The sequence below is a fragment of the Balaenoptera ricei genome, chromosome 8, assembly GCF_028023285.1.
Source record: "Balaenoptera ricei isolate mBalRic1 chromosome 8, mBalRic1.hap2, whole genome shotgun sequence".
Taxonomy (NCBI): domain Eukaryota; kingdom Metazoa; phylum Chordata; class Mammalia; order Artiodactyla; family Balaenopteridae; genus Balaenoptera; species Balaenoptera ricei.
Window position 1 is genome coordinate 72073502 of NC_082646.1, and position 13181 is coordinate 72086682.

Below are 13181 nucleotides of genomic sequence, written 5' to 3' on the forward strand. Positions count from 1 at the left end.
ATTAGTTAAATCACTATTAAATGCAAGTTGACCCCTTAGGAAGTCTTTGAAGTTTCACATGTACGTTTTAATTTGATACGTATATTGTAATATGATTACCACCATAGCGATAGCTAACACCTCCATCACATCACATAATTAACTTTGTGTGTGTGGTAAGGACATTTAAGATCTAGTCTCTTAGCAACTTTTTATTATATAATATAGTATTGTTAATTATAATCACAATGCTGTACACTAGATCCCCAGAACTTGTCTTCAAACTGCACATTTGTATCCTTAGACCACCATCTTCCAATTCCCCCACCTTCTGGTAGCTACCTAGTTCTGCTGTATCTAGAGTTCAGTCTCAGATTATACGTAAGTGATATCATACAGTATTTGTCTTTCTCCGACTTATCTCACTTAGCATAATGCTCTCAAGGTCCACCCATGGCAGGATTTCCTTCTTTTTCATGGCTAAAAAATGTTGCATTGTGTCCATATATATTACATCTTCTTTATTCATCCATTGGTGGACACAGATTGTTTCCAGCCTTTTTATGACTCACTGTAAAGTTTAAATCATATCATTGCTAACATAAAAAAAAGATGTAAAAAAAAATCAAATGGTAAGTATCTATGCTTAAATCTAGACTATAGCTAATTTTCACAAATATGTAAAACAATCTAATTAGGCTCAGAATATGCATCTTAACTGAGATTGCGCAGTATTTTTATATGTCCTTTTCCATTAGACAGGAAGCTCTATGAAAATAGGGACAATGTTTTAATTTTTATTCTCAGCCTTTAGCACTGGCTATGAGAGTTCTTTTAATAATTACTATGCTTATTTAATAATTTAAAAAATTGCTTGCTTGTTAGAGATGGAAGAAGCTTTAAAAATTCTATATAATCCAGTGGTTTTTAAAATCTGTATTCCCAAATCCTAGACTACTGAGGTAGTACCTCAGGGTCTTCCACTAGAGTGAAGTGGAAAAAAAGTGAATAAATCTACACCACTTGAACCAGAGAATTTGTGCTTTTACCTGCTTGATACTTCTCTGACTCCCAGGCACTGTGTCAGTTGGGAGTATAGGATGTGCCCTTCTCATATTTGTGGGTCTCTGACTCACCATGCACAGTATTCCAGGTTCCTCTCCTTCAGTCACCACCATTGTTCATTCCATGCTGGCTAAAGAACAGTAATATATCCCTAAACCTGCTCTCTCTGTCCCTAATGACTTTATTAACAGAAGCTTTATCTAAGAAGGTTCACTGATTTAATGAAGTTGACCTCAAATATCAACTTTACATCTCTTGGTAGGCAGCGTGGTGTCTGCAAAGATGAACTTTGGAGACAAATTACCCTTTCGCTTACTAGCTGTGAATTCTGGAAAGGTGTACCTTATCCTCTTTGCACTTCAGTCTACTCATTTATAAAATTATCAGCCCTTCTTTACAGGTATTAACATGCCTGGCATGTAGTAGGTACTCACTGTATTCTTCCAACCTGATCCTAACTCTGTTTATTATTAAAGTTCAGTATCTTTGAGATGCCTGCCTCATTTTTCTTATTCCTTTTTAGGCAGTTTTGTACAACGACAGATCTGTTCTGGAAAATCATCATGCTGCATCAGCCTGGAATCTGTATCTTTCTCGTCCAGAATACAACTTCCTTCTTAATCTTGATAATGTGCAATTCAAGCGCTTTCGTTTTTTAGTCATTGAAGCAATCCTTGCCACAGATCTTAAAAAGCATTTTGATTTCCTTGCTGAATTCAATGCCAAGGTTTGTTACGCAAATTAATTCCTGGTTTCAAAAGCAGAAATTATTGTCAGTGTTACTGACAAAAGGTATTTTTGTTTGTTTTGTTTTTTTTTAAATTTTGAGAGTTTATTTGATCAAAAGCTGATTTGAATCAGGCAGTATCCAGTCTAACAGAAAGGAGCTCCAAGGACCAGTATAAAATGAAAGACTTTTATAGGCACAAGGGGACAGGAAGTTATACTGGGCAAAAAAGCGGGTTGGTAATTGAAAAGTTACTTTTCTTTAGGGGATGGCCAGGTTCTATCAATCAGATTACCTAACTGATTAGGCCATTCCAAAAGGTATTTTTTTTAACATTAAGTTAGAATGATAAATCTGAAGTCATGAAGTCATGATAAATCTGACATAATACAATATATATGCCAATCTTTTAAAAAAATTATAACATGTCCAAAAATACTATTGCTTGCTACATTTCCAATTATGTCAGTTGAAGCTTTTAGGGACAGATTTGAGAAAGTTGTGCACAGTGCCAGGTAAGGCATTTTATGAAGTTAAAGATGTGTTTCTAAGAAGCCAGTTATGCCTACTTTGCTGCACCTGTTTCCCTTTATATTATTAAGTGTTTAACTGGCTGGTGTGGGACTGGAGAAGTACGTGAGAATAAGGCACTCATTGACCTACTGTTTATTGGGATTGCCCACTGCATGCAATCGTCCCAGTGAAGAATAAGGAATGAACAGATGGAAGTCCCTGTCCTCACTGAGCTCACATTCACTATGGAATTGAGAATCACTGCCCTTGTGTGATGGTACTAATGGGAGCACGTTCTATCCCTCAGAAGTTGGGGTGAAAAAATGTTGAGAACCACTGCTTTAGATTCCTGAGGGAAGGCTGCCCCACCTTTTGCAGGCAGGAAATCGTTTTCTTGATAACATGTGTGCCCTAAAGGAAGGTGTACCTTCAGGGTAGAGGAACAGGTATCAAAGGAGTACTAGATTCAACCTCCTGGAAGGAGACCTATATATGTCACTGTTGTGATATTGATAAAATGTTTATAAAAATCAGCAAGAAATTTGAAATTTCTTTAAACTTATTTCATCACTGTATAGCTCTATTAACTTTTATTTTTATTTAATAAAAATTCATTTAAGTGCTTAAGTCAGAGTAAATAGAAGTTTTTATAGGTGAAAGATTATCTAGCCCAAAACTTTTGAATCTGTGTTCCTCAGAGATTTCTGTTCTGTAGTCTCTCAGAAAAATGTCACATGAGTGGGGCTCTAGACTACACAATTTCTTTCTTTTTTTTGGCCTCCTGGCGAGGCTTACGGATCTTAGTTCCCGACCAGAGATTGAACCCGGGCCACGGCAGTGAAAGTGTGGAGTCCTAACCACTGGACAGCCAGGGAATTCCCTAGACTACACAATTTCAATCTAAAGAGCTAGCCTTTCTTTTAACTGTTTTCTGTAGTGGTGGTCTACATAAGAGTTCCTTTAACAAAAGAGGCGGATGCCAGGGAATTCCCTGGTGGTCCAGTGGTTAGGACTCAGGGCTTTCACGGCCATGGCCCTGCTTCAGTTCCTGGTCGGGGAACTAAGATCCTTCAAGCTATGCAGCAGAGCCAAAAAGAAAAAGAAAAAAGAGGGGGGTAGATGCCAAAAAAAATCTACCATCACAAAAAAGTTCCAAAGCCACTGATCTGGCCTATTCACTTTATTTCTTACAAGAGGAAATTTGAGTTCTTGAAAGGCATGGTAATTTGCCAGATAACTAGCATTTATTTAAATAACAATGTTAGCATTTACTATGAACTGTGCATTTTTCATTTGTTAATCCTCATGGCAATATGGCTAGATTGATTTTTCCTATTTTATAGATGAAGAAAGGTGGACTCAAGGAGCTTAAGTAATTTTTCCAGCGTTACGCAATGAATTAGTAAATCATTCTGAGTCAGGATTTAAAACCATAGAGATTAGCTTCTAAGACTTGTGTTCTTTCAACTATATCATGTTGTCTTTTACAGTTAGATCCTTAAGTGTTCCTTTTTGAGATAAAAATAGTTATAATTCTTATATGATTTGTTTTTGCATATACATTTATATTCTATATTATATCGTATTATATACTAATGTGTATAATATATAATATACACAAATTACAATTTTCTCTGGTAATCACAAATATTGAAACCCACGGTTTGTTGTTCTGCTTGTACAGTGCTCTACTTCCATTGAAACAAAACTGTAAATGACACTTCAAAGGGAAATGTAACCCGTAGAGGTACATGTTATGGCACAAACCAATTAAAAGAAGCATTTATTGAAATTCCTTCCTGTCCTTTGGACAGGAAACAGTTTTAAGACAATTTGGTAACAACAAAAAACTGGGGAATTCCCTGGCAGTCCAGTGGTTAGGACTCCACGCTTTCACTGCCGAGGGCGTGGTTTCAAACCCTGGTTGGGGAACTAAGATACCACAAGCCGTGCGGGGTGGCCAAAAAAAAACCCCCAAAACAAAAAACTCCTGTGCCCTCAGCACCTAAAATAATTCTGTTTTTCCAAACTAGGCCAATGATGTAAACAGTAATGGTATAGAATGGAGTAATGAAAATGATCGCCTGTTAGTATGCCAGGTGTGCATCAAACTGGCAGATATAAATGGCCCAACAAAAGTTCGAGACTTGCATTTGAAATGGACAGAAGGCATTGTCAATGAATTTTACGAGCAGGTAAGTTGAAACATGAGATTGGTGGGACTTTTAAGAGCTGCCATCTGAAGACACCACCCTTTTGGTTTGGATACCTACATTAAATGCTTGAAATGAGTTGCTTTAACCAAAAATGAGTTGCATTTGCTCTGGTCTTAATATTTTCTCAGCTCCTTTGCCTTTGTTTCTAAAATTTAAAAACAGGGAGTTCCCTGGTGGTCCAGTGGTAAAGAACCTGCCTTACAACGCAGGGGATGTGGGTTTGATCCCTTGTCAGGGAACTAAACTCCCACATGCCACAGGGCAACTAAGCCTACATGCCACAACTACTGAGCTCGTGCGCCTCAATAGAGAGCCCGCGTGCTGCAAACTACAGAGTCCACGCGCTCTGCAGCCCGCGAGCCACAACTACAGAGCCCGTGCACCCTGGAGCCTGTGCGCCACAACTAGAGAGAGAAAACCAACACACTACAACCAGAGAGAAGCCCACACGCCACAACGAAAGATCCCACGTGCCATAACTAAAGACCCAACGCAGCCAAAAATTTAAAAAATAACAATAAATAAATAAACAAAAAATTAATCTTCAAATTTTAAAAACAAAAATAGTTTATTGCCAGTCTGGAGTGGGTTGAATGTACTCCGGTCTAGAGCTAAGGAAACACTACATATTGATTCCAAGGTCCCTTTCAATCCTGAAAACCTATAACCTAGGATAATTTATTTCCAAAAGAAGTTGTTTAATTGATTCAGGGTATACTTAGATTGTATTTTTAAAGTATCAACCCATTTTCAACTCTGCTATAGAAAGATTGCCTTAGATACATCAACTCTTTAAAAGTCCTGGCAGAGGGTAAGAAATTAGCACTAGAAATGGGGACAAAGTGGATACTTAGTGGCTTTCAAGTTTCAAAAATATAAACATGCTCTTTTCTCATATGTTTTTAATCTTGTCTTTAAAATAATCCTACCACTTTGCAGTCTTTACCACTTTTCTGTCCAATTTTGAGGCTCCCTACAATGTAGAAAAATACTGATTTCCCCAGAAGCCTAATATTTCATTATCTCCGGAATAACAAATACATCCTCTTGACTGGAACTGCATTCCTTGGGAATCCTTACTAGACCTACTAATCAGGAAAGATCAAGATGTCTACCAAGTGAGACTTCTGTGACAGGGCTTTCTTTACCATGAGTTGCTACTCTAGTAGGAGTGATGAAGTTGAGCCTATAAACTGCACACTTATCTGTTATACCTTGTCACACCCAGATTGTATTGAATGACCAGTAAATGTAGTGTCTTTCACCCACCTTAGCTAAACATCCCAATACAATAGTGTTTACTCTGCTGTTTACAAGTCAACAAAATACCATACTGTGTAATCATGAAAATAGATTAGTAAAATCTTAGCAACAATCTTAGAATACTTTTCACTGATACATTTGAACTAAATTATATGTAATCTGGGGTAATAAATGGTTATAAATATTTACCCTAATTTGTAGACTGCAGTATGTATAGTAGTGTTTGCATATTCCCATCCTCATTCTCAAAGATAACTGAAGACTGCCTCAGGCTTCAGTTCATGTTCACAAAAGAATTTTATGCTAAGGAAAATGCTGTCTTTATATTATCTGTACAAACAGTGGTAATAAGAAAGTGGTAGTATATGCCAATTTTAGAAAACCCACTAATTCAGTGAAAGAACATTAGAAAATTTCATTCAGACCCATTTTATAATATATTTTTAAAGTATAGAGAATTAATTCTTATTAAACAAACTTGGAAGCCATGCCTGAGGTTGAATCCTGGCTCCTCTTCCTTGCCAGCAATGTGACCTGGGGTAAGTTACTTAACCTTTCTGTGCCTCAGTTTCCTCATTGAGAAAATAGGAATATTGATGATACCTACCTCATAAGGTTGTGTGAGGATCAAATGAATTAATTTATGTAAAGTTCTTAGAACAGTTCCTGACACATAAGTGCTCAATAAACTATTATAATTCCAGATCACTAAAAACAATATAGTATTTCAGACAGTTTCGCTTAATCTTTCTAGGTTTCATTATTCTTATGTCAAAGGAGAAAAATGCCATCTGATGACCCTACCACACAGTGGTCGTGAAGGTTAAATGTACTAACCTATAGGAAAATCAACCCTCATCAAAACCATCAGAATTCCTTCTCAGTCTTGTTCTGCTATTCAGCCTTCTTCAGATATGAATGCAAATTTCTAACCTGGCCCAACCTTTTACCTTTTTATTACCTTAATTATACTATCTTTATGTATACTCCTATAGCCATTATGTGCCATGGGCTTAGAAAAGCCTAACTCCTATTTAAAAGTCAAATGTATGAAACTGTAGAATCCTGTGGATAAACCCACCTGGATATTTTTTGTAAATATTAATAATTTTCATCCTCACAGAAGATAAAGCCATATAAGATTTTTAATCATGGGACAGTTAATCATGGGACAGTTTCTGGTTGTCTCCTTAGGGCTCTGTTGGCTCAGCACAGATAGACACTGCTTGCCTGCAGAACTTGTGCACTGTGGAGAGTATTCATCCTCCACCAGTTCAGACAGTAGGCGCTAAAATGTTAATAGTACCATTTGGGGACTGCTCAGCCCTGTGCTCAACATTTTATATAATATTGCTTTTCATCCTATAGCAACCCTGTAGATTATTATTCACATCTTACACATGAATTGGGCATAGAGCTTGCCCAGCACCACACAGGTAGTAGGTGGCAAAAGCAGGTTTTGAAACCACATCTGTCTGATCTCCAGTTGTGCTCTCCAGAACCCTAGGGACCACAAGTGGGAGGGTATCACAGGGCAGGCAGCTGGGGCGAATCCTCACCTCAACCACAATAGCTCTGCTTTTGTCTGTTTTACATACTGAGTTTTCTGATTTAGATTCATTAAAGGGTTCTGCTGTTAGAAAAAAAGGGAGGGCATTGAAAAGCATTTGCAAAATTCAACTCTGTACATTTGAGGTACAACTACAACAAAAATGTTTCCATTATACTATCTCCCCATAGGAGAAAGAGGATCTATATTTGATATTATAGAATTTTGGTAATTTATATAGAATTTATATATTCTATTAATATAATTTTGGTTTGTTAGCAAATTTGCTGAATTTATTTTAAAAGATGTATATTTTTCTTGCTACCTGAATATCAACCGTACTGGTTGACTGGGGGTGTGAGAATAAAGTCTTGTTCAGGATTTCTCAAATAGTAGAGAAATTCTTTGAGTTGGAATGACAGAGTAATTTCATTGATACTTCTTTGTAAAAATTATTTTGAGTTAGACTGTGCTTATTAAAAAACTTCAAGATAATTTTAACAAAGCTCAGTGGTTGTTATTTCAACAGTTAAAGGTATACTTTTCTTTTTAATATGATCAGGGAGATGAAGAAGCAAATCTTGGTTTGCCCATCAGTCCCTTCATGGATCGTTCTTCTCCTCAACTAGCAAAACTCCAGGAATCTTTTATCACTCACATAGTGGGTCCCCTGTGTAACTCCTATGATGCTGCTGGTTTGCTACCGGGTCAGTGGATAGAAGCAGAAGAGGATGATGATACTGAAAGTTGTTACGATGAAGAAGATGGTGAAGAATTAGATACAGAGGATGAAGAAATAGAAGACAACCTAAATCCTAGTAAGATATAAGGATACTATCATTTCTTTAATGTGATTAATTAACTGCAAATGTCCATTTAATTTGGATTTGAATCTTTGTTTTTAAGATACAGATTCAGTAGTTATATCTTAAGTAAGTACTATCTAAATGTTCAGCCTGATTAGTCTCCCTTTGAGTAACTACTGCTTGGGTACCACGCAAATGCTGTCACACAACAAGCATTCTTAGTTAAAGTAGCATCTCTGGAGGTGCTGTCCTCCAGCCAGTGCTCTTCAGCAGTCTCTACCTGTGCACACATGATGCGGCTGTCGCCAAATCTGAACTTATGTGAGGGGGCTGGTCCTAGTGGCTAGTCCTCCTTTGCCTAACCCCTCTTCACACCACCCTCCCCTGTTAACATGCCCTTCATATAAACTTGGGAAATAGTTCATTCAACACAGTTGGGAGAAGAGGAAAATACACATTCTCTGACTCTAAGAGGAAAACCAAGTTTTGTGGCATTATGGCTTTGAACTACCAAACCGTAATGCATAGTTTTTCTATATAAATCAGTGAGTATAAATGGAAAATGAAAAAGACATTTGTCACCTTTGTAACTAAAAATGAAATCAGTTATTTGCTCTTTAAAGTAGGATTTAAATTATATCTAGCTAATTATTTTTTTGTTTGTTTCCCAAACATGCTATAAATCAGAACAGATAAGATAGCTTGGAACAAGATAACAAAGTACTTCCCCCATCCTACCTTGTATTCAGGAGTAGCATAGTGAAGAGTAATCTTATGGCATTACCATCTGATGTCATCTTGGGAAAGGTGACTGGCTTCTGAAAATTATTTGTACTCACCAAAATTTTGATAATTGTGTTTAATTCAATACATTAAAAAAAATCCCTAAAAAGGATGGTTTTTAACTTTGCATTGTTATTTATCATTTGAAATTTCAGTACCATCCTCCCTTCTCCTTGAAACTCCCACCCCACCCCATCTTCCCTAATCCCCTCTCTACTTTATTTTTATCCATAACACTTAACACCGTCTAACACACAAGTATCTTGCTTCTTTGCTTATCTTGGTCTTCCCACTAGAAAGAGAGCCCCATGGTGCAAGGATTATTTTAATCTTATCATAACTATAACCCCAGTGCTTAGATAAATGCCTGGAATATATATCAGGCACTCAGATATTTATTGAATGATTGAATCATATTGATATGATTAGAACACACGTGTGTTAAATTTCACAGAACCACAAAGAAGGAAAGGCAGACGGCGAATATTTTGTCAGCTAATGCACCATCTCACCGAAAACCACAAGATATGGAAGGAAATCATAGAGGAAGAAGAGAAATGTAAAGCTGATGGGAATAAACTGCAGGTGGAGAATTCTTCCTTACCTCAAGGAGATGAGATTCAGGTCATTGAAGAAGCAGATGAAGAGGAAGAGAGACAGTTGGAATAAAAGAAAAGGCATATTGAAGAAGGCCCGAGGGCCGTGCTCAGTGTCGATGTCATTGCCTAGTGCTCACCACGCTGACTTGGAACTGCCTGCACCCAGGTGGACAGGCCCTAACACTGTGAGAGGATCCCTGCTGTGCCGGCAGTTTCCCACTCCCATGCACTTTCACCACACGGACTAAAAGTATCCTTAGAGCTTGGTTTCAGTTGACTTGTGTTGCCAAGCCCTTACTTAATGCCTTTACTGGTGTATAAATATTAATACTTTGTCATAATACTGCTTTGCTGGCTAGAAGGCTCTTATTTTTCATGAGGGGGGAGCTATAACTAAAAACTCAAGTGACTCACTTTAGTTTCCTAAGTGTCCAGAACTTTTTCCTTTCTTGAAGACAGGATTAAAAAACAGCAACAACAACAAAAAAAAACGGGAATTCCCTGGCAGTCCAGTGGTTATAGGACTCGGAACTTTCACTGCCATGAATCCCTGGTAGAGTTCAATTCCTCGTCAGGGAACTAAGATCCTGCAAGCCGAGCAGCGCAGCTGAAAAAAACCCCAAAAACAAAAAACAAAAAACCCCACCAAAAAACAGGATTCCTATTGTACTTCCAAATGTGTCTTTTATGTCTTTGAATGTTTGGGGGGGGGAAAGTCTGTGCCTATCTAAAAAAAAGAAATCCAGCGTGGCCTTTCTGAGGGATCTGTTCAATGCAGTATACTGTTCAGTGCTGTTCTCCAGCGAGGTTTATCCATGAAGGACTGAGTAACCTTTGTTATATTTAACAAAATCCAGGTGCATCAATTTTTGATGCTTTTTACTGTTTTTTTTTTTTTAATCTACTATGTGTGTGTGTTCTTTCTGCTCAGAGCATTCAGGTTTGCCGTGGACATCAGAAGTCTGAATTCCAGTCTTACTGACTTTATATCCCATGGTTGAATTTTAAAGCTGTTTGGGTTTAACAATGAAGGAATTTTATTCTTTAGTCAAAACTGTTCTTATGGGCTTCCCTGGTGGCGCAGTGGTTGAGAATCTGCCTGCCAATGCAGGGGACACGGGTTCGAGCCCTGGTCTGGGAAGATCCCACATGCCGCGGAGCAACTGGGCCCGTGAGCCACAACTACTGAGCCTGCGCGTCTGGAGCCTGTGCTCCGCAACAGTAGAGGCCGCGATAGTGAGAGGCCCGCGCACCGCGATGAAGAGTGACCCCCCGCTTGCCGCAACTAGAGAAAGCCCTTGCTCAGAAACGAAGACCCAACACAGCCATAAAATAAATAAATAAATAAATAAATAAATAAAAAAAAAAAAAAAAAAAAAAAACTGTTCTTATTTTAACTCTTGCTCAGGATTAGTATTTTTAAACATTTATTTTAATATAAACACAGCACAGATTTGTCAGAAGAAAAAAAATTGTCCTAATATCGATGTTAACCTTTTATGAAATGAGCATTATTCTCTCTTCTTAAATTTGAGACTAATTAAAGCCAAGGAAAAGGAGATGTCTGTCTTTCGCCTTAGTACAAAAATCAAATGCAATTAATCCTATCAAAGATAAAGAACAAATGAAATAGCGTGAGCTCTAAAGGTCACATACATTGAATAAATAATTGAATATGTGCTTAATCTTTAGATCCATATCTTGGGTGTTGTGTGTTACTGTAAAACTGATGCTCATCTTTCTGTTACTTTCCTTCTGCCTTGAGACTACATGAAATGACCTATGACTACTCAATACTTCTAGAGCTCAACTGCAAGTCTAATTTCTGAGATAAAGTAAATGGTGGGAGTACTTAATTTTTATATTAAAAAAAAATATTTTAGTAAATCATTTTACACAAAAGCACATTAAGATAATTACAAAGAAAATGGGCCATATTTACAATGTTTATAAACTTGTTAGGGTCCAGATATATACCCTAGTTGTGAAAATTTTTTTGAAGATATAAAGTGCAGCCAGAATGATAGCAAGACGGTAGACCAATCTTTTCCATTATTTTTGGAGACTATATTATATTTTGGATCTGTGCAGCTCTTATGAAGCTTTTTCAGTTTTCCAAGGTAATTCTTTTTTTTAAATTAATTTTTATTGTATAGTTGATTTACAATGTTGTGGTATAGTTTCTGCTGTACAGCAAAGTGAATCAGTTATACATATACCCACTCTTTTAGATTCTATTCCCATATAGGTCATAACAGAGTATTGAGTAGACTTCCCTATGCAAGGTAATTCCTTTAAAATATGATGTCAGCAGGCAATTTCTTACCTACCTAGATTATTTAGCTTATCTGAAAGATATCAGTTAAAGATCTATATAAGTGGGGCTTCCCTGGTGGCGCAGTGGTTGAGAATCTGCCTGCCAATGCAGGGGACACGGGTTCGAGCCCTGGTCTGGGAAGATCCCACATGCCGCGGAGCAGCTGGGCCCGTGAGCCACGATTGCTGAGCCTGCGCGTCTGGAGCCTGTGCTCCACAACAAGAGAGGCCGCAACGGTGAGAGGCCTGCGCACCGCGATGAAGAGTGGCCCCCGCTTGCCACAACTAGAGAAAGCCCTCGCACAGAAACGAAGACCCAACACAGTCAAAAATAAATTAATTAATTAATTAAAAAAAAAAAAAAAAATCTATATAAGTGTTGAAAGTTTTGATCCTGTACAGTATCATAATATTTAATGAATCACTAAGCTTTATTTATTAGATACATTGAGTGCTAGCTCCTTCCTACTACTTTTGCTACCATTGCCACATCACTGTAAACTGGTCTCTCATTACTGAGTGATAAAATTTTAACTAATTTATTGAGTTTGCCCTTATAATGTATATATCCTGTGCTTCTCGTTCTCTAGAGTACCTTTTACATCCTGCAGAAGTATATTTCTGCTATTGCAAACTACATATATATATATAAATTCACACACATGCATGTGTGCATAATAAGATTCAAATTTCCTTACTTTCTATTTTATTAAAATTTTGTATTGGGTTGTTTAGTGTACATTTTTATTTTCTCAAAAGAAGCATGTTTTTATTCTGTTAAAAATGCTATTACTGAAAATTCACTTAAGTAATTTAACCCTTAAATTATTTAGCCTTTACAAAATAATTGGCATATATTAAGATAACCCAAACACTAAAAAGTATTCTTGCTGAAACTTAAATTAACAAATTGTAAGAAATGAATGTGAGTGTATGTTAAGTATAAACAGTACTATTAGATGGAATCTTACTTGAGAAATTATGGAAAGTCATATTGCAGATCCTATTTTGGTTATTACTGAATCAGATTAACTTTCTAATTAGAATCATTTTCATCATGAATTTGCTGTTGTTTTAAGTCACTGGTCTTAGAAATAATCTTGTAGTGCTATAATATCTGTGCTTACTGACATTTTTCTCCATAAAAGTCTACTTTTTAAAGTTATTTCATGATTTGAAGGCTGTTTCGTGCTATTCTCACTCTGCTGGTGCTGTTGGATTTTTCTGCTTATTTTTACACGAATCCTAGGAATTCTGGCACTGCTTAGGTTTCTGTCTATATTGCATCATCTCATAGGAACAACCTTCACAAAAGAGACGAATAGAACCAACTCTGGTTTCTTTACTGTAGTTGCCAAGCCAGTC

The 13181-nt window shown here is 37.0% G+C and overlaps 1 protein-coding gene across 1 annotated transcript in view; it reads left to right on the top strand.

Moving 5' to 3' along the window:
• Positions 1-11562, top strand: part of PDE3B (phosphodiesterase 3B) — a 173569-nt gene extending 162007 nt beyond the window's left edge. The window contains exons 13-16 of the mRNA XM_059931189.1: positions 1568-1771; positions 4318-4479; positions 7875-8130; positions 9356-11562. Coding sequence (XP_059787172.1) covers positions 1568-1771; positions 4318-4479; positions 7875-8130; positions 9356-9570 — 837 coding nt within the window. The 3' untranslated portion in view covers positions 9571-11562. The remainder of the gene's footprint in view (positions 1-1567; positions 1772-4317; positions 4480-7874; positions 8131-9355) is intronic.
• The last annotated feature ends 1619 nt before the right edge of the window (positions 11563-13181 follow it).